General features: G+C 42.5%; 1 protein-coding gene across 1 annotated transcript in view; it reads right to left on the reverse strand.

The window, feature by feature from the left end:
- LOC127358574 (thyrotropin-releasing hormone-degrading ectoenzyme-like) overlaps positions 1-21,502 on the reverse strand; it is a 178,403-nt gene extending 156,901 nt beyond the window's left edge. The window contains exons 1-2 of the mRNA XM_051391733.1: positions 18,366-21,502; positions 12,998-13,242 (exon numbers count right to left, since the gene is read on the reverse strand). Coding sequence (XP_051247693.1) covers positions 12,998-13,242; positions 18,366-18,860 — 740 coding nt within the window. The 5' untranslated portion in view covers positions 18,861-21,502. The remainder of the gene's footprint in view (positions 1-12,997; positions 13,243-18,365) is intronic.
- Positions 21,503-21,760: the final 258 nt, after the last annotated feature.

Below are 21,760 nucleotides of genomic sequence, written 5' to 3' on the forward strand. Positions count from 1 at the left end.
ACAGAGACAATTAACTTTCATATATCCAACAAAGGTTTGTATGGTCTCGTACATACAAATAAGACACATAACACATATAAAAGTCTCAGTGTTTTGTTGGACCCGGGGGAAAAGTAGCTGCTACCTTATTCCAAGAATAAAGAATGTAGCACAAATACACAAAAGTTGCGGTTCATTCAAGGGCAATAAATGGTCCCTGAGTCTGGAACTGGTGATGAGCTGGATGGGAAAAAAAAAACATCCTCCGTGCTTTTTACAGGATTCAGCGGAGAACCCATTCGAGGAAGAGGAGATGACACGTCTGTACACGAGTATGAAGCTACCAACAGCAGCCAGTTAGCTTAGCTTAGCTATTTCTTGGCCAGGACCAGTTGCCAAACTTAGAGACTTCAGGATGTTACTGTTTTCTTGCAGATTGAATTTGACCAAAGAGGTGCCAGTATCATAATTCAGCACAACCATAACCACAACATACCCCTGACCAATACTTTGACCTTGTTTTATCCATTTTAATAAAGGCATTCTCAGCACCGCTTTGTGTTTAGCAATGCAGTTACGTTTATTTTTTCCCACCCGTATTCTGCCCGTACTCTTTCTCTGATTGGCTCTGACACTGACATTTTTTCTCACCACCTCTATCCTCATGTCTAATCCTAACCAACCAAATCACCAAAGCAATCAGCAACGGCTAGCTAAGATAACTAAGCAGTCTGCTGGCTTCATACTTAGTGTACAAAAAATGAAGTGGTGTCAATCGTTATATCTAACTCTTGGCAGGAAAGCGAAGGGATGTAACATTACTCTAAGCTAAAAGAAACTAATAGAAATGTTGGTTCTAGGTTGCGGCCAATGTGGCCACAAGAGGCAACTACAAGATGAAGCTAAATGATAAAAAAAAAAAAAATCTATCAGCACAAAATCAGAGTCAGAACCAGAAAACCTTTATTGTCCATCACAAGGTGACTGAAATTTGCCTTTGGGGTAGATAACAAAACTAAAAAAGACAAAACACACTGAACTGACTTATGCAACAGTATATCTAAAGTTTCCAGATATTAGTCATCATAAGCAACTCGGTCATAGCAGACTGAGTACGGCTGCAGCAGCAAAACCCCTGATGAGCAACGGCGCTTCAGTTTTATTGCTTATGAATATACTTTTCATTTGCGAGAGGAAGGTTGAGTTATGTTTTCTTTTAAAAGTTAGGTTTTAAGTTTCAACTTAAAATCCTCACGGACCTCCTTTGCTTTGTCCTTTTATCTCATTGTAAACTTCTTTCCTCCCAGCTCTCTCTCTCTCTCTCTCTCTCTCTCTCTCTCTCTCTCTCTCTCTTCCTCTGCTGTTGTCATCTCTCTACATCTCTCTATCTCTTCTTGCTTCCAAGTGTTGCATCTGTTTGATGTCTGATACCGGAGTGGATCGAAACAAACTGCATTATCGGCGTCAGAAGAGAAACATGTTTTTTTTGAGACAGTCAATTGTAATAAAAAGTGTTTCTCTCTTCGGCTCCAGTGGAGCACCTCGCTGCTGCCAGTGTTCTTGTTCTCTCTGTGTGTGTTGACGTGCTCTTGTCGACCATATTTTGAATCCAACAAGAACTCCAAATTAAACAAAGAGCATTGTTTGTGCAATGACACTTGTCTCTTTGGATCAGTTACCATCCTCAGGAATATATACCAGACTGGATCTGAGCTCTTTTTGAAAAATTCATTCATACAAGTCGGGTTTTGCTTTTTCACAAATCCATTAAGGCCTCTAAAATAAAAAGTAAATCACATATTGCCATAAATGTGTCCTGCTCAATGATTTGTAACATTTTCTAAAAGGCTCTAATAAAATCAGAGATGTTAAAGGTCCAGTGTGTAACATTGAGGAGGATCTACTGGGAGAAATGGAAATTCATTCAGGTTTTCTTTAGTGTATAATCAGCTGAAAATAAGAATTGTTGTGTTTTTACCTTAAAATGAGACGTTTTTATCTACAGAAGCCGTGGGTTACCTTACATGGAGTCCACCATGTGGAAATGCCATGTTTCTACTATTGGCACACCAACAGGTGAAGCCAAAACACCTCAGTCACCCTCTGATGACTGACGCCAGTATAGCTCATAAAGTCTGTTGCCTCCATGTTAGCAGATAAGCCAAACTAAAAAAATCAAAAGTACTCACCAAATATTAATTTCCCCCAAGATGGTTTCTGTCAGATATGTAGTTCTTATCACGCTGATGTTCAAGTGTGGATTTTTCTGATATGTTTTGGTTTTAATTCATTATTTGAAACTATGAAAAGGAGGTTTCACATAATGACTGAGCAACTGAATCCCTGATATTTTGGTGTTGTGCGGCCACTGCAGTTTCTCCTATACTCTTTACAGCTTGTTCTCATTCCTAGGTTGTCAAATACAGACTCGAGTGGTGTTCAGTTAGTTACAATCACCTTCACACAACCACAACTTCACTGCAAGATGCCACTAAACCCTACACACTGGTCCTTTAAAAAGGGAGAACTGAATCTCTACTGACTGACAGATCTGACTTTCTTCTTTCAGCAGATGAATGTAAAAACATCCTTTTAGTGTCAAACTGTGCACATCCATCATTCAGACATCACACTGCAGGAACAAGAACAAACACTGATTCTTGACTAGAGGGGAAGTTTAAATGAGTCTAGTTAAGCCGAGCTGCAGCTGCATTTAATGACCCATAATTTAATTCATCATATTCATATTTACCGCACGCTTTCTGGCTCAGGTTTCAAAGTGCAACACACCTAACTCAAGTTCTGCAATAAATCCCTACAGAATATGTGATGCTGTCGTATAAAGCAGGATTTTGTTTCAGCCTTTGAACCTTTCAAACCTATCAAAGGAGAAATTTAAGGTGGAATCAGAGTTCAGGGGGTTAAAGGATAATCCTCTGAAGTCGGAGCCGACGGGTCGGCTGTCTGTCGGCGGAAGTTTTTACAGGAAGACGTTTTTACTTCTTCAGTTTTTCTTGTTGAGTATGAGAAAAAAGTGCTTCTACAGAGAGAGATAATCCAAAATAAACACGAGGACGTTTTCTGTTTCCTCCTGATTTCTCTAAGCTGAGTGGAATGTTTTCATATCGGAGCTTTGTTACGTTCGACTGTCAGTCACCTGACACACAGGAAGAAATTAAAACTCCAGGAAATAATCCCTCAGAAAACTTTGCTATCGCACCCGCGCATTTTACTCCCAGTATTTGTGGAGGAAGAGATGAAAGGAATAAAGGGAGGGGAGGGGAGGAGGAGGAGAGGGTGGGAGAAAGTACAGGTGGAGTAAAGGGGGAAGAGAAGAAGAAAGAAAGAGTTTGGAGTAAAGAAAGGCCAAGTGGAGATGGGGAGGAAAAGAGGGAACAAAAGTGAATAGAAAGGATGGGAGGAGGAGGAGGAAGAGGAGAGAAATATCAGGAGCTGCCATGAAGCAATAAATATTCAAAACAGAGGAGGTAAACTGGGGGAGGAAGATAAAGAGGAGAAAAAATGGAAGAGAGCAAAAATAGAGGCAGAGGAGAAAAAAGAGGGTGAGAAAAGAAAATTAAAAATGAATGATGGTGATGGAGGAGAAAGAGAAACAGGCGGACCAGGAGGAAGAGTAAGAGATAGAGGAGGAAGAGGAGTGAGAAGAGGAAAGAATAAGTTTAGAATGGGAAAAAGGGAGAAATAAAAAAAGAGAGGAGATGAAGTTAAAGAATAGAATGAGAGGAGCAGGAGGAAGAAGAGGAGGAGACAGGAAAAGAAGAGAAAAGAAGAGGAAGAAAATGGGGGAGTGAGAGGAAAATGGAGACAAGGAGGAAGAGATGGACAATAGAGAGGGAGCAGGAAAGGAGGAAAAGGAGGAGGAATGAGGAAGTTTAGAATGGGAAAAAGGGAAGAGAAAGAAACAGTGTGACCGAAGGAGGAGGAAGAGGATGAGAAGTTGAAGAAGGGTGGAACAACAGGAGAACAAAAAGAAAGAAGAGACGCGAAGAGGAGGAATAGGAAATAGTTGTAGTGGAAGAGAAGAGGGGGGGATGAAGAAGAGCGAAGGAGAGAAGAGGGGAAAGATGGACAGAATGGGTTGAGGAGTGAAATGAAGAAAAATGAGAAAGAGGAGGAGGTGAAGAAAGAGTAAAAGAGGATGAATGTAGAGGAGAGAAGAAGGAAAATGGAAGAAAAGGAGAAGGGAGGAATGGGAGAAAGAGGAGAAGACAAGAGGGAGAGGAGGGGTTAGACCAAAGAGGAAGAGGTGAAACTGAAGATAAGAAAGACAAGAGGAGATCAGATACATGAGGAGGGAGGGAGGAGGAGGAAGAACAGATCATACTGACAGGAGAAAGGAGAGATGGTAAAGAAGAGCAGGATGAGAGGAGGACCAGGAGGAAGGGAGGAAGGGAGGAAGGAAGAGAATGGGTAAGAGGAGAGAAAGGAGGAGAAAGGGTGAAAGAAAGATCAAACGAGGGACAAAAGTAGGAGGTGAACGGAAAGAAAAAGGGAGATGGAGGTGTTGAGGGATGATGAGAGGGAGGAGGAAGAGAGAGAAGAAAAAGAGGAAACAGAAAAGGAAACAGAAAAGAAAAAGAAAGAAAGATGAAACCAAGAGTGGAGGTAGGAGGAGGAGCGAGAGGAGGGAAAACAGAAGAAGGAGGAGGAGAAACAGGAAGAGATGGACAACAGAGGCAGTGAGACGAAGAGAGAGCGAAGAAAAAGAAGAAACTGAAACGAGGTGTGGAGAGGTGATGATAGAGGGAGGAGGGGGGAGAGGGGAGGAGGAGGTGAAGAATGGGAGGGAGGGATAGACAGAGAATAATAAACAGAGGACGAGTGAGGCAGACACAGAGAGAGAGAGAGAGAGAGAGAGAGAGAGAGAGAGAGAGAATAATGGAGAAAGCCTGAGAGGGGCGAGATAAAGAGAGAATCTATTAGAGAAGAGGATGAGTCTGTAACAGACACACAGACACACACACACACACACACACACACACACACACACACACACACACACACCTGCAAAAAGCTCAATAAAACCCCAATATTAACACACACACACACACTGACATCTAGCAGGTTGCCAACAGTCGCTGCTGCCAAGGTAACGCTTGTTGTCACAGTAATCCTGATTGACAACCAAGCCTACAGTGTTGCCCGGACAACCACGGCATGTAAACACACACACACACACACACACACACACACACACACGCACACGCACACGAATTCATGCGGCAACGCGTCGCTTCGTCTCCTGAGCGCCAGAAGACAAATGAAAATGACATCATTTCCTGCTGTAATGTTTGCCATTATCTTGTGTGGAGACACCACAGAAGAAGAAGAGCACAGGTATGTGAATGACACACACACACACACACACACATGCACGCACGCACACTCACAGAAACACACACCTCATTCAGATTCACAGATGTGACTGAAGGGGAAACTGTTGAGTCAGGTGCTTTTGTGTGTGTGTGTGTGTGTGTGTGTGTGTGTGTGTGTGTGTGTGTGTGTGTGTGTGTGTGTGCGTGTTCAATGTGTGTTCATATCTATCTCTCACACACACACAAATATCACACAGGACACAACGATCTCTTTAAGCAACGTCTCAAATCGCAATTGCACATCGAAAGATGCAGTGTGTGTGTGTGTGTGTGTGTGTGTGTGTGTGTGTGTGTGTGTGTGTGTGTGTGTGTGTGTGTGTGTGTGTGTGTGTGTGTCGGCAGCTATAGTTTTACACAGGAAGCCGGTGAAGAGGCTGATTCATCATCTTTGGTGTAAAATATGCAACTGATGGAGGAGATGGTGGTGGTGGGGTGGGGGGGGGGATTGATCAGATTTCAATCCTGCTCGTTTATTTAGGGAGCGAGGGGGGAGGAGGGAGGAGATAAGGAGAGAGGGAGAAGATAAGGAGGTTGTGGTTGTAAACACGGCCCACTGGTGGTCAATGAAAACAGCGAGTTCATGCTCAGCTGATGTGAAATTAAAGAAAACCAGTCAGTGTAAAGATGAAGTGACACATTACTGTCCCTCTGTAAGCACTGATGCCCCCCTTAGATGCCCCCTATAGTAGATCAAATGTGATGCTGGAAAATGAGTGAGCCACAGAGGTGTAGCTTTTATACTTTAAGTTAAATTATAGAACAAATTTCACCTCGCCGTAAATGCATCAAGACTTCCTGCGTGCTGGAGCCCCCGGCCCTCCGCCACTGGCTCCAAAGGCCCCGGCACATCGAACCGCCAGCGATGAAAGCTAACTGCCGCGTCGCCTCATGTCGCCTGTGTCAGGTGCCAGCATCATCACACATTTAAGGCAAATCAGACGATGATTGCCACACAAGCCTTACTTCCTGTTTGCAGTAGGGGGCGCTATGACTATGAGTGAATATTGGCATGTAGATGTGTTCAGGGCGGGACTGAAGACTGTCAGATTAGTAAAAATGGAGATTATTATTAGATTATTTCTTCTTCTGGTTGAAACGAGGGGTATTCAGTGGGTTGCAATCTGCAATCAGACCACTAGATGCCACTAAATCCTCCACATTGGTCCTTTAAGTTGCCTGTTTTATATTTGGACTCAGTTTTAGAGACTAGTGGAAAGTTGGACCAACAAAGTCAATATGACTAAATCTTTAGGTATTAAGAATTCCATCCACTGGTTGTTGAGATATTTCACTCTGAGCTGCACAACCACATCGCTAGTGAGGCTGAAAATGAACACGTCAGTTTGAGGTTCAGCTTCCAGACTCAGGTCAAAAATTACATCTTGGATTTTTGAACACCTCAAATATACAGCTCCTCCTCCTCCTCCTCCTCCTCCTCCTCCTCGTCCTCCTCCTCCTCCTCCTCTGTGTGTTTGTGAGTTGAAGGCTCGCAGAACGAATGAATGTATTAAGTAGCTTCAGCTGACTGCCATATTAGATGGGTTAACCTCTGACACACATGCTGCAGAGTGGATGAGCTCAGTATCGATCTGAAACATCTCATCACTGGATTCCTCTATCACAGAGGGAGATATGAGCCCGAGAGAAGCCAACGAGGCAGATCTGTTGACCGATCAGCTGCTTTCCACCCTCCATTAAAATAAGGACTCTCACGTAACCTTCGTTAACCATCTGTCTATCTCGTTAACACTCCAACATCTCTGTTCCTCAGCCTCGTTAGCAGCCTTACTACTCCTCGTTAACTGTAATTCCTCTCCTCGTTAAAAGAGGAAGCTCTGCAAAAAAACAGCTTCTGTCTAATGAAAAAGTTCCTTGCAGGATCTGAGGGGGAAAAACAGCCCTGCGCGGGTGTTTTGGGTTTCTTTTAGAAGTCTGGGCTTCAGGAATGTTCTGCATCAAAGAACAGATCCTGCGCACTTTCTAAAGCTCTCAGCTGGAACATTTTATCAACACCGGGGCCCCATTCTAATTGAGCAAACACGACGACATGTGAAAAGCAGTCGGTCCTGAGTGCTCAGACTGTGTGGGCGACTGCCAGCAGTGCACCTGCTGTTATGGTTCATGTTTGTGAAGAAGCACAAAGTGCAAACAAGGTTGGGTGAAGTGTAATATAGATCAGAGAGTGTGGCGATTATTAAACGCACTCTCAGCCCAATCGCATTAAAGCCCGGTGACTACAGGAGTACCGTTGTGAAGCCTCATGTTCGGCATTATGGCCGACGCCATGTTGGTTTTTTGGAGCCAGCAGCGGTGACGTTGTGCGTGCTTGGTTTCAACTTTTTCGTAGGAGAAACCTGAAACTTTTTCTTAAAGCCACAATTATTTTATGATAATTATTTCAACTCTTATAACTCAGAGTATAGTTTCAAGGGTTTAAAGACCCCCTGCAGACATGTTGTAAAACATATATAAATTGCTCTTCTTCTTGAATAGTAATTTACGTTGTGTTCTTTCATTTATATCCCTTTCTCAGTTTGTTTTCTTTATCGTTATGAAGTTATTTATTTCAAATACTGCCGAAAAATATCCCTAGTTACTTGTGCATTATTTTTCATTTTATTATTAATGACTGAAACCTTTAAAAATCCAGATTCTATGACTATACGCTGTTTGTATGTGCACTGGTGGCACTGGTAGAAGAACAAAAACATATTTTTGAGTTGACGTTGGGGACATTAAACCATAAAGATGTGAGCTAAAAATAGTCCAGTGCTTCCGACTGTGTGTGGAGGAGCACAATGACCAGTCTGGTACAGTCTCCTATACATTAACCGTGTATTGACGTTTCTATCCTGTTGTGATGTCATGCGTCATGTGACCAGCAGACAGCAGGTCAGTAGAGTCCGCACCCACACGCTACTGCATCAGGCTGGAGTTCAGACCGGTTTCACTGCGAGACGACAGCAGCCGCGACATCAAACTCATCCCAACACTATTTGCATAAAGATCAATACCAAGCTTAACCAGTGATACAGTGTGTGTGTGTGTGTGTGTGTGTGTGTGTGTGTGTGTGTGGGGGGAGAGAGCGAGAGTGCTAATTAATTCTTCCCCTTCCTGCATTAAGCGTTTAAGCCCAGCCTGGGGTTTATAGTAACTCTGGATATTAAGCAAATCTCACAGTGGAGTGTGTGTGTGAGTGTGTTTTGTGGTTTTGTGTGTTAGCATTAGCCTATCATCAAGCTAATCCTTAAGATAACAATGTAACACACTTCTCAGCAGGGTATAATTTCGACAATTAAAGTCTCTTAACACTTGTGTGAATTTGACATTTTGAGGCTTGTCTGAATTAAATCATTACTTTTCAAAATAATCAGCTGTGATTTTTTACTATGTGTGTTTTTCGCATTGCTGGTTAGTCATCAGATTAACATATTTATGAACCACGATTGGCACCTTTAATGGATCTTAGTCATATATATATATATATATATAAATGTCTTACTATGTGTCTGGAAACATTCTTATTTATTTATTTCAGCAGCTAATGCCAATGATTTCATCCTTCCTCATTTCTCTCACAGCAATATTGTCAAATTCTGTGTCATGCTCACATGTCAAAACATTTAACACAAATTTTGTTATCAAGTTTATTTTTATAATATTTCTCCCTCGATTAGAAAACTGTGTTTCTCTTTTATGTGGTAGAAAGAAATCAGGTTAGTGCACAAAGTCGAAAGTAACCAGGTTTCTGTCGGTTGGAGCATTAAACTTTAACTAACAGGTTGTTGTGTTGTGATCGAGCTCTGCTGGTCCATCAGCTGCTGTATTGATCCGATATCGATCCAAACAGCAGTTAACAGTGAATATGGGACCACTGGTGGTGAAGACATACAGAGACCAAACCAGACTGGTGAAGAACTACTGCAAACTAATGTTCTGTCTCAATGTAGAGTCAGATGGAGACAGAAAACTACCTTTTATTTACCTTTCAGGATAATTTTGATGTTAAATTGCACACATATTAAACATCAGTTTGCATTATTCTTTAACTTCCAACAGCTTAATTTATCAACAGCTGATTAAGCGATTACTGTATCTTTTGATGTATGATATATGCCTGGTTTAAAATTCATTTATTTGTAATCTTGTAGGTTAGTTAAGTTCAAAGATCATAGTTTAATCACAACTTTTATTTCACAATATCATTCTAAAAATCAAGACTTTTGTAAAATTATATTGTTTAAAAACAAAACACAAAAGATCCCATGTTATAGTGACTAATATCATACCTATATTGATAAAAATTTAAAAATTTGAAAAGTTGTCAAAAATGTAGTTTTAAGCATCACAGTCAAAGTCCAGAAAAGTGTACAAATGTTTTTGAAATGTTAAAATTAAACTCAGCTAAAGCCAAACACATATTTCCCTTTAAATAAATGTTTGAATTGGTAAATGGACCTGTACTTGTATAGCGCCTTTCTAGTCTTCCGACCACTCAAAGCGCTTTTACACTACGTGAGACATTCACCCTTTCACACACATTCACTCAGTGATGGCAAAGTCCATCGAACAGAAACTAACATTCATACACATTCACACACCGATGCACGGCATCGGGAGCAATTTGGGGTTCAGTATCTTGCTCAAGGATACTTCGACATGTGGAACCAGGAGCCGGGGATCAAACCCACAACCTTCCGATTAAGGAACGACCCGCTCTGCCTCTGAGCCACAGCCGCCCACTTCCACTCCACATCAATCGTTATCTAGTTGGTTATAATCTCATGTCGCTGCTTTTTGTTTGCTGTTATCGGTCATCTCTCTCAGCCTCCTGTGTGTGCAGTTGACATTCTGAACTGTACAAACAGCAGCGACCGTCCCGCTCTGTTCATCGATCCGTCAGAAGCATCGCTCTCTGACTCTCTACTGTTCGGTTTGGTGGAGGATTTATTCCCTGCCAAACAGAACCATGTCCCTGCTCCCTGGATGGACCAAATAACAACACCGACATCAACTGCCATTAACCATTTTGATAAAGTTGATGAACCTTTGTAAAGGTCAGTGTTGAAATGATGGTTGACTCAATCATCAGTGAACAGATCTCTAATATTCCTATTATAATTGGTTTAAAAGCCCAAACAGAACAAAAATGCTCCATATAAACACCTCAATCAGGATTAACTGGCCCAAATTTAAATCCGTTGCAAAGGGGTAGATTAAACTTTATCATAAACAGATCAAAAGAAAATTTGTACCATGTACATTATTTAAATACGAAAAAAAGAAATAAGTCCACAAAAAAATTCACCGAAGCAATAAACCAATTAAAAACCACTGGAATACTTTGAAAACCATTAGAATGATGGATCCGACCAACTACTGCACTGAACAGATGATAGATATGGAGCCGAAGTGCCAAAGCGATACTGCTGAAAGGGTTGATGCTATAGGGTAGGCGTTGACGAAGGCAAATGCATGATGTATTCATTCAATTTGTGCACGTCACACAGCTGTTCCAATTAAATACATCGGCACATATAAACATGAGACCTTGTTAGATCACATGTAAACAGGCGACCCAGAATCTTCAATCAGAATGAAAAACAGTGTGAATGTTACCACGGATAAAATTTGCTCCAGTAAATACAACAATCGTGATCCAGCTCTTTGTTTCGAGTTCTCTAAATATTAAACAGTATATCATTAGAGACTACTTCATCAGTAGTATTAGGGTCCAAACTTTTTTTTTGCTGATGACGCTGTCGTCTATTTCAGCATTATGAAACTAAATGGGCTCAGTTAATCTGCAGGAAAGTATTGAAACAAATTCTTGAAAAATGATTTGTTGCAGATGTTTTAGATGTCCATGTTTTACACATTAAACTGATATATTACATGGATCTGAGTGTGCGGAAATCAGTTTGGACACATTGATGCTTCCAGTACCTTACCAAAGCCAGGGCGGTTGTCATCAAGTATGTTTTACACTTTAAAATGAATGAATCTTCTTGCTTAGATATGGGCAGTAATTCAGTATTCTGGTTTGTAATCTATACATATAATAGTATGGTGACACCCTATGTCACATTTATCATGTCTTTAAGTTATTATCCTAAACATTGTTATGAAATCAGACCCCATTTTTGATACTATTTATGTTTTTTCTGTAATAGTCATTCAGTGCAGTTTCATTCAGCAATCATTTGAATGTAAATGCAATGGATTCAGTTACCCAAGCACTGGGCATTCACAGGAAACAATGAAATCCATCACAATTTTATCTCACTGACATCAACCTCTCTGTTTCCTGTTCACTCTCCCACATCTGTTATCAGTAAGTTCCTGCTATAACATCCTACTGCTGTTGCTTCACATTGAAAACATTCACCTGGTGAAACCTGGGGTGGCAATGGTTCGCACTCACTGCAATCAATTATCAATAATGTGTCTACAAAACAAAATATAATTGGTCATTTTTTGAAAGTGCTTTGGTTTGAGATACGTGAGGCGAGCGGTTAGATGAAGAGCTGCAGGTGAAACGCTGCACACCTTCAAAATCATCAGCAAGGTAAACAAATTAATCATTTCCTGCTGTTGTGGGGAAAACTACTTGAAATCACAGTTGTAATTCTCATTGACCGGCTTCTTAAAACAATGTGAGTTTGTTTGGCTGCACAGGTACACCAGCTGCTCAATGAGTGTTTGTTGTGGCATTAAAGCACACAGGTGTTGCCAAAATTTATCAGGACTGAAATCTTAAGGAAAGACTTTAATGAATGGGCAGAAATAGTCAACAGATTAATATATTATATAATTACACGATTTTGTTCAAGTAAAACACAGTCATTTTAAATACTTTCAAAAATATACTCCTATTGAGGTGGTCCATATAGCCCACCACTACTTCCAGTAGTCCAATAGTAAATACCCATGGTATAATAGAGGGAAATGTCTGCATGTTTAATGACTAAATAAAACTTCAGAATAAAAGGTTTCAGTCTGAGAGAGTCCTTATATGGTCATTGCTTTGTTCTTCTATCCAATCACAAGTGAGCCCTTCTGATTTCATCAATTAACTATGACTTTGTGTTTCTGCAATAAGTGGAACAGACGTTGATAAAATGTTCTGTCCCTGTGGTAACACACACACACAAACACACACAAACACACAAACACACACACACAAACACACACACACACACACACACACACACACACACACACACACACACACACACACACACACACACAGATGGAGGCCACACAGACACAAACTCATGCATGAAATAATAAATGTATCAGCACACAGTCTGTTTCCCATCAGCACCGTGGGGAAGAAATCTGATGTGGAAACAACTCTGCAGCAGAGGCTTATGGGAAATTCATAAGGAGGGAGTGAGTGGTGTGTGTGTGTGGTTTGATATGTGGAACACACACTCACACATGCACACACACACACACACTGTGAGCGGTGTGTGCGAGTTAATCAATGTCGTGGATGTGAAGCGCTGACCTTTTCTAGTCTAACCACCTGCTGCTGCAGGAAAAATGAGTGTGTGTTTCAGTGTGTGTTTCGGTGTGTGTTTGCATGTGTGTTTCATTGAGTGTTTGCGTGTTTGTACCGTCTCTCTCTCTGCAGGGTGTACGAGCTCCTGAAGAAGCCCAGCAGCTCATCCTCGATGGCGGCGTCAAAGCTCACGTTGAGTCGGTAAACTCTCATTGGCTTCATCTCGCGGTGCAGCACCACGACATACATCTGATTGGCCGGGTAGGGGAAGTGGCGGTGGATGCGCATGGCTCCGCCCCCGGGCCTGTTGGCAGGGCGGCCGCCAGCGCCACTCTCTGCAGTGACGGACACCCGGTCCACCTGCAGGAAGGAAGAACAGGAATTACAATGATGAACTGTGAAATTATACATTTAAAATTAGTAAACTGGAAAAATATCAAATAAATATGCTAATTTAAACAACCAGTGTGTAGGATTTAGGGCCATCTAGCGGTGTAGTTGCAGATTGCAACTCTGTCGCTTCACCCTCTCCTTCCAAGCATGAAGGAGAAACTATGGTGACCACGAACCCCCCAGTGTTTGGTTTGTTCCTTCTGTAGAAACATGGTGGTTCAACATGGTGCTTATTTTTAGGTGATAATACACTAATGAAAACATTAACATTAATTATATTCCATTTCTGCCAATAGATCTGCTGAAATGTTACACACTGGACCTTAAACTAACCCGCAAACAACAACAGTAATGTGCCAGCAAGGGCAAGGAAGCAGAAGATTTCAAGGCTTTGCAAATGTTTAATGAGGAAGAGAATGCATTCAGGTCACCACTTTTTGATAACACTTGCGTGTGCTGCTTACTCACTGAAAAATAACAAACGCATCCTTGCAAACTGCTGTTCAGTAACGGCTGCGCACACTTGTTGCTGCTGATATTTATGTAATTTCAGAGTCTAAATTCCCTTCGGGGGAAATTAATCATTGTCACCAATTTCCGTTTTGCTGAGCTTAGCGTTGTTCCCCTGGGGAGGGACAAGGTCAGAGCCTTGTTGCCAAATATCAACTCGGGACATATTCTATAGTCACATAATATTAGCTGACTAAATTACTTTATTGATCCCCATTAGAGATATTTAGTGGTCAAACTGCAACGACAAGCAAAACATTGCATTTAGTGTCTCAGCAGGTCTTGAAGGTAGACGGGGTGAACGTGTTTTAAATTGCAGTCGCTCCAGCTCCACTGTGAGCCCTCTGTTGTTCAGCTCGGTCAGCGCAGTCACTTAAAGACCAAAACATCGCACGACGGAGTGAGGCGCTGCTCTTAAAATTTGCAGATTTGCAGCAGTTTCAGTGCCTTTACAGAAAGCCGTTGCTAAGCAACACCTGATTCACTGCCAGCTGTGGTTCCAAATGCTGGACCAGTCGCCATGGTGACGTGACAGGGACCACATTGCAGGTAGCTCGGAAAAGTATATCTGACAGTTTAAATGAAGCTAGAAAGAAAGAAAGAAGAAAAGAAGCGAACAAAAAGTCATCCATATTTAATTCTGAGGCTGCAGAGTCAAAGTGACCACATGATGATGAAACGCCACCGAAAGTCTGTGACTGAGGACACTGAATGAAGAGCACTTCACACATTAAAGGCCGCAAACCATCACCTGACTCATTAGACCTGAGCTCATGCTGAAGATGGTGGGGATTCTCTAATTAAATAAAATGTCACCAAACTCACTGCATTAAAGAAAATCATCAAGCTAAAAGTAGTCCCACCCAATCAGGTGCAACACAGCTGACAGAAAGTGAGGGATGTGTCAGCCACGGAAGGAAACTGAAATGTAAAACAGAATTACCTTCAATCCATTCACACTCTTTAGGCTTGGTTCTACCACAATCAGTTCAGTGGACTGGTTGATTCTCCGACTGTAGCAAACTATATCCACGCAGAGATTCAACTTCGATCTTAATCAATTGCAAACAGTCTTGACAGTATATAGAAACGGAGAAAGCCAGAGAGTCCAGAATAGAGAAAGTTATCATATTCGTTTGATCGCACCAATCCATTTTATATTACCTTGTTCTGCCGGAGAATAAACTACTCCCGAAAAGAGAAGTGGCTTGAATTAACTCTTAATTTATAGTGTGGTTTGTAGGGTTGAGTGAGTACTCGGATGAAAGGAGCACCTGCTGGCAAAGCAAAAAACAAAAATAATGACATTTGCAGAAAACTCAGTAAACAGAAACCGAGACAATCAAGCTGAAGTTTGGGGCAAATCAGTGGAACTACCCTCGGAGATAAGCAGCGGTGCATGATGGGAACGTGCCTGGCAACAATGGGGACTGTCGGGTCTCTATCAGCAATCCTCAGCCAATCAAACCCTGAGACGGTGCGTCTGTATCTGTTTGTGTGAGTTTGCTCTTTGATGAATGAACTGATCGATATGAACAGAGAGGCTGCTGACACAGAGAGGAAACGTTGGGGATTAAAAGGATGTTTTTCAGGGGATTCTGGTGAGTCAGCGAACGCAGCGCCACACTTCGTGATGCCTTCAAACGTCCCTCTCGTCCAAAATGTCTTTTAATTACATAATCTGTTTGTTGATTGTTTTGATTTTTCAGCTGAACTCAAGACCTTTTCTCACCCTAAGATTGTTCCTGTTTGAATATCTTTATTAATGATGTCCTTTTTGATTAAATCTCCCCGGTCAGTCATGTGCCTCTGGGGTTGACCTTCAGAGCCACTTGATGTTGCGAGAAGTTCATTAGTTCATTGACATAAACTGACACCAATCATTGTTCAGGGAGAAGGGAATCAGTCTAAGAACTGATGATATGTTTGGCTCAGCAGGAATTATTGAAGATTTGTAGTTCATGTAATAAAACATGCACATTTAAAACCACCACAATGATGCTTTAAGCACTTCTCTACTTTGGTTTTGTTGGCTGCTGAATGTATTTTGTACTTGTGACATTTCTTTGGCTGTGAGAATAAAGCCCTCCTCGCAGGAATATATTTTTTTTTGTCCCTTTCTCAACCAGCGGGTTTTATTTTTATCCACATTTGTGTTTTTGGCCTTTTCACACCCTGGCAATTTTTCTTTTAATAATGCATTGACTCTGAGGGTACCTTAGGAGACCTGCCTGGCGCCCAACAACACCTCTTAATTCACAGTGCGCTCGCACACAAACAGAAAACGGAGCTGCAGGGTTTTTAATTGGCCTCTGCCCAAATTAGACAGATTCATCCCTCTCACACATTAGCCGAGATGACCGGCCTGAAAAATCACGTTGCTCAGGCGTTTCTCTGAGGCTTTCTCTCACCACGCACTCGTCTCGAAAATTTGGCTGAAACAGCAACTTTGACGGTTAATTAGCCTCGTTAAGGAAATCTCTGAGGCCAAATCTAGAAATAAACATTCTTTGTTAGAGAGCGGGTTTGTTTTCCAACACAGAGAGCAGACTTGCAGATGCAAACAAGGAGCTTTGTTTGGAAAGAATCATCAGGAAAGTTATCAACGGTATCAAACTGCATACAACTACCGGCACTGTGGTACCCCTGTGAGCAAGAAACTACAGCTACATCAACGCTACACCTTCTGAAGAACTGTGATTCCAGAAACAGGCACTGAAAGTTCAGGGTTTGGTAGATGGAGAGTCACATCTGAGCATCATCTGAAAACATTTATTTTCTACACATAAAATCACCATCTTTTTTCAGTAGAGAGAATACAGAGCTGTCAAACAAACTTATTTCACAGGCTAAAAGTTTGTTTTCCTCTCAAGAGTTTCTTCTGTCCTGTCAAGTTTATAGATATAGTTTTCAGTTTTGTTGCTCAAATAATATCGATATTTGCTGCAGTGACATTATTTTGTGCATTGAAACGTTTAAAATTACTGAAAGCAGTCTCTTGAATGGTTAGAGGAAATTGTTTAAGAAAACGCTCATATCAATACACACAAAGAAATCACCTATTTCCAACATGATTTAAACGGCAATATATCCTACAGGGACAAGCAGATGTGGAGTGAAATGTTCATGCGGGTTCAGGTCTCTAAATCGGACAAAGTTATTTGTTCGGGTGGTTGGTGGGTGGACCATTTACATACGGGTTTGGATGCACTCAGAGATGCACAAAACTGCTAAATATCTAACTCAAGACATCTAGAAAACTTTTCAACCAAGTTCAGTTTAGACCTATAGGGTAAGGGTTAGTAGTGTTTTCAGAAATCCACTTTGCTGACACCCTGACCTTTCATCTAGCGCAGCCCTGAAACCAAATTTCCCTCATGTACACAAGAAATTAAAATAAAATATGGTGATATCCATAAAATTTAGTGAGCACATTCCTGCTAAGGGATGAGTCATTTGGATTTTAAGGGATCAAAGGGGCTCTTCCTGGTAAGGCTGGTAAGAAGAGCTCGGTCACAGCAGCATTTATAACAGTGAGATTTCAGACTGAACTCAATTGATTTCAAAGGAATCTCCATGATTGAGAGATTTGCTAACAAAGACAATAAATTGTATGTGCTGCTTTCATGTAAAGCTCAACTTTGGTGACCTTTGACACAAGAATTCTTGCTGTTGTCCAATTGCAAACTTGACAGCGATGACAGTGCCGACTAGAGACTCAAAAACTTGCATCTCACCACACAATTTGACATTACTGCTGACTCTGCCAATTGACAAGAAACACCAATGGAGCTTTCTGGAGAAGGCAAAAACGGCCGTGCTTGCGATTGTCTTTTCATTGTGTCATCTCAGAAAAACAAAGGTCAGACTCTCAAGATCACGGGATACTTACTTATTAAAAATTTGTGTTTCAGCCTTTAAGATTGTTGTCATGACTGTCTGGAAGGATTCATAACTGAACTGAAAAGAGTTGCTTACAGAATTTACATCTGAGAGTTCATTTAAGTCATTAATATTCTGGTTTACTGACTGAATGTATCAGAAGAAGAAGAATTTATTCCTGCAATGTCCAGATTCTTTCGATGCACTTTTTCCTTGCTGCTAGCTCATGTTGGTCCGTATGAAAATAACTAATTTACTTGCAAGTTGCATGTCAGTCCTCCAATGCTACATCTATAACGCACCAGATATGCGTGCTGTAATGACACTCCTGATCTCTGATAAACATTTGAAGTAACAGGAGGAAACAACCCTTTGTTGTCGTGATAATGGCATTAAAACAATAATTGCAAGCACCAAGCAGAACCAAGCACTGGTTCTTTCATCTTTGTATCCATTTTACCTCAGATTAAACTAGTATAGCCCCTGCACGACCTGCAAGTAGTCGAAAGGTCACTAAACTCCCAAGACCAACTATTTATCTATCTAAAGTATGTAGCTGAATCTTCCGACTTCCATCGGTAAGCGCAAACTGTTAGCCAAATTTTGGGTATCACAGATATCACTGAGCGTACATGTTCTTAATGATTCATGTTTACCAAACTCCTGACACAGATTTCTGCCAATGCAGGCCACCTTACCTCAAGTCGGTCAGTGTGCAGCACGATGAATCGGGTGGCGTTGATGCACTCCAGCTCAATGCTGACCTCTCCGGAGAAGGTGAAGTTGTCCATGTAGACAGCAAGCCGCAGGTCGTAATGTCGCGGCCTCACCGAACCCGGAAGCCGTGAATTCCTCCATGGCTGGACCGTCTCCTCATCCCCCCTCTCCCCCGTCCTCTCCCCTCTGCTCCCGTTCAACTTTGCTGACCCTCCACTGCCTCGTGAACCTGACTCCCCTGTCACTCCATCACGATCCCGTCCGCCGCACTCCTCAAAGCGGACGCTGAGCACCACAGCCACCGCCGTGACTATGATGAGGGTGAGGATGGACAGGGCGAAGCCCAGCACAAGCCGCTTGTGCACTGTGATGTGGCGCTCGGTGGTTCGAGGCCGGACCACCACTGACTCTGCCCACTGGTCCGAGAGGCCACGTCCATTCCGCATGGCGCCCGGGCTGCTGTCGTTCAGACCCATTTAGCTACGTGTCACTCTAACGGCAAAGAAATGTTCTCGAAGTTCAGAGTCAGAAACAAGTTCTGATTCAGAAAAACATTCATTTATGCTCGAGGCAGATTCCAGCTAGTTCAGAGACGATTTAACGTACAGAAAGAGATGTCCTTGTGTTTGGTTCGTCCCAAAGATTCCAGTTCTCAGTCTGTCAAGCCTCCAGCCACTGATGCTGAAACTCCAGCAGTTATATTTCTGAAAAGCTGAACTCTGACCTCAACCACTGCTAGAACACTATGAACGTCCTTCAGCTCTGAGTCGGAGGTAGAAAATCAACACTGCAGCACGTCTTACATTTCAGACAACAAAACTGACAAAACAGAAAGGATGAGATGGTCATGTGCGTTTTGGTTTTGTGGTGAGGAGAAAAAAATCAATGCTGCATGGCTCGATTTCAAGTTCTAAAGGAGGTTGAGGAGGAGGAGGAGGAGGAGGAGGAGGAGGAGGAGGTATGCTGTTGAGGATGTGGCTATACAGTGAGCGTACCATCCATAGGCTTTCACTGGGAATCAGCTGTGTAAGATAAACTCTAAACCACCACAGTTAGAGGTGTTAGACTGGAAATAAAGCCTTGTTAAGACCCTATACAATGGGAATCAACGAAGTCACAGTTTAGTTCACAGATTATGCATTAAAATCACTCTTGGATGATGGAGATCCTCATTTTAGACCTTCAGAAATGGTCACTCTAACACTGGAGATTTAAAGCAGCAGGTTCTGTCCCCAGGTTGCTGTAAAGTTAATTTCTTCAGAGTTAAAGCTCCTCCAGACCTGCAGTGAAGCATAAATAAACCCCTATCGGACTATTATGGGATTATTATGATGATACAGTGGGAGATGAAAAACACATCGCAGAACATTAAGGTCAGCGTTAGGAGCCACAGATGTACTGGAAGTATCTCGAAGACTATTTTGATTACATTTCAGTTTTAAACACGGGACACATGAACAGCCAATATTTTTAATTAATTTTTTTTATTACAATAAACATTAGAATTTGAATTTTTGTCAAGAAATTCACACAATATGTGACAAGGACTGATTAAGCTCAGCTTTTAGTCACTCTTATGTGGAAAAGTCACCACACAATTTTTCAAACAGACATTTATTGTCACATAAAGATTTTTCAGAATCCTGTTATAGGAATATTTAAGGAGATTTTAAAAGGGATTTTCCTGGTTAATTTCTTTACATAAAACCTTCAAGCTGGAAAACGGAGGCACAGGCTCTCAGTCTGACACAGTTACAGAATAGTGTTTTACTGCCGTTTAAATGCTTTTAGTTTAGTTTAATGAAAAGGTAATAACTCCCTCACTGCGGTCTCTGTCTATGTCTCTCTCCCTCTTTCTCTCTTGAGGGGGGTTAAGTGGATAATTTACGGCCAGCATGTGGGTTTATTCCACCGTGGAGGAGATCATTCACTCGGTATTCCACTGGGTCTAAACGATCCCAGCTGTACGGCTCTGGAGGCTGATGGATGGAAAACGGATTTAAAATGATTGATACCCCGGAATGTATCGATTCTGTGTAATCTGGGGGGAGAGGAGGAGAGGAAGGGGAGGAAGGGGGGAGAAAAAGAGCAGAAAATTGGAGAAGGAGGCGGGTTTTTTTATCCGTTAAAAATCCATCAATCAGTCCATCCCCGTTAGTGAGAGCAGCCTAATGATGAAGGGTGTCCGATCATTAACTCCTCCGGTAACTTCTCTTCTCCGGCCCCCCCCCCCCCCCACCCCCCGTCGGGAAGCGGCGACTCCCGGGTCCGTTTCTTCCCCTCGGGTGGTGATCCGTTATTGGAGACTTACTTCAGTCCCCCCCCCTTTTTCCCCCGTTAAAACCGGCAGCTTTCACCTGCTTTTATACCTCTTCTCTACCGTCGGTGAGTGAACCGTCAGGTCCACCCGGGACTGTCCGGGGATCCGTTTCACTACCGACAGAAATCCGTTTAGGTGTCAGTTTTAAAAACGCAGAAAAAAATCCGCTCTGGAGTTGGCTGTTAAACGACAGAAATCCGTTATTGATCCGTTTAACCACCAGGAATCCGTTACAGCATCTGGGGGGCACCCCGTCACGTCAGAGATTAAAAACCACACCGGAGATCAGTTTCAGTACCGGGGACCTCTGTGGAGCGCGAGACCGGGAGTGATCCGGTAAATGCACAATAAATCCCTTCAGAAAACTGCACCGGATCCGTTTCCATGGAGTCCAAAGTGGAAATCAACCGTGTCAAGGCGGATTATCCCGGGTTAACGCCGGGCACGAGCCCCCTCCGGTGCTCCGTTATTAAACCGGATCCTCCTTAACTTTTTTAGCCCACGGAGAGCTGCTCCTGCTGCTGCTGCTGCTGCTGCTGCTCTCTCCGGTGAGGAGGAGGAGGAGGAGGAGGAGGATGGTGGTGGTGCTGATGATGATGATGATGATGATGATGCACGGTGATGAAGAAGATGATGATGATGAAGCTCTCCCGTTAGCATCCCTCCATCCACACCGAGGAGGAGGAGGGAGGAGGAAGAAGAGGAGGGAGGAGGAGGATGTTGGTGGTGAGGAAGAAGAGTCTCGTGCAGCCCGGTGAGTGAGGGAGAGAGTGAGTGAGGGAGTGAGTGAGTGAGGGAGTGAGTGAGGCTCGCGGTGTGCTGCTCCAACCGGAGAGGCACGCGCTGACAGAGAGAGAGAGAGAGAGAGAGAGAGAGGTGTGTGTCTGGTTGAATGAAAGCTACACCCACCCAACTCTATTCAGATCTACTCTTTCTATTCTCTCTGGATATATTCCAAAGCAGACAAAGGAAAATTAATGATGAAAGACAAGTGAATCTCTCTCTCTCTCTCTCTCTCTCTCTCCACACACACACACACACACACACACACACACA

The sequence above is a fragment of the Dicentrarchus labrax genome, unplaced genomic scaffold (assembly GCF_905237075.1).
Source record: "Dicentrarchus labrax unplaced genomic scaffold, dlabrax2021, whole genome shotgun sequence".
NCBI classification, from domain to species: Eukaryota; Metazoa; Chordata; class Actinopteri; family Moronidae; genus Dicentrarchus; species Dicentrarchus labrax.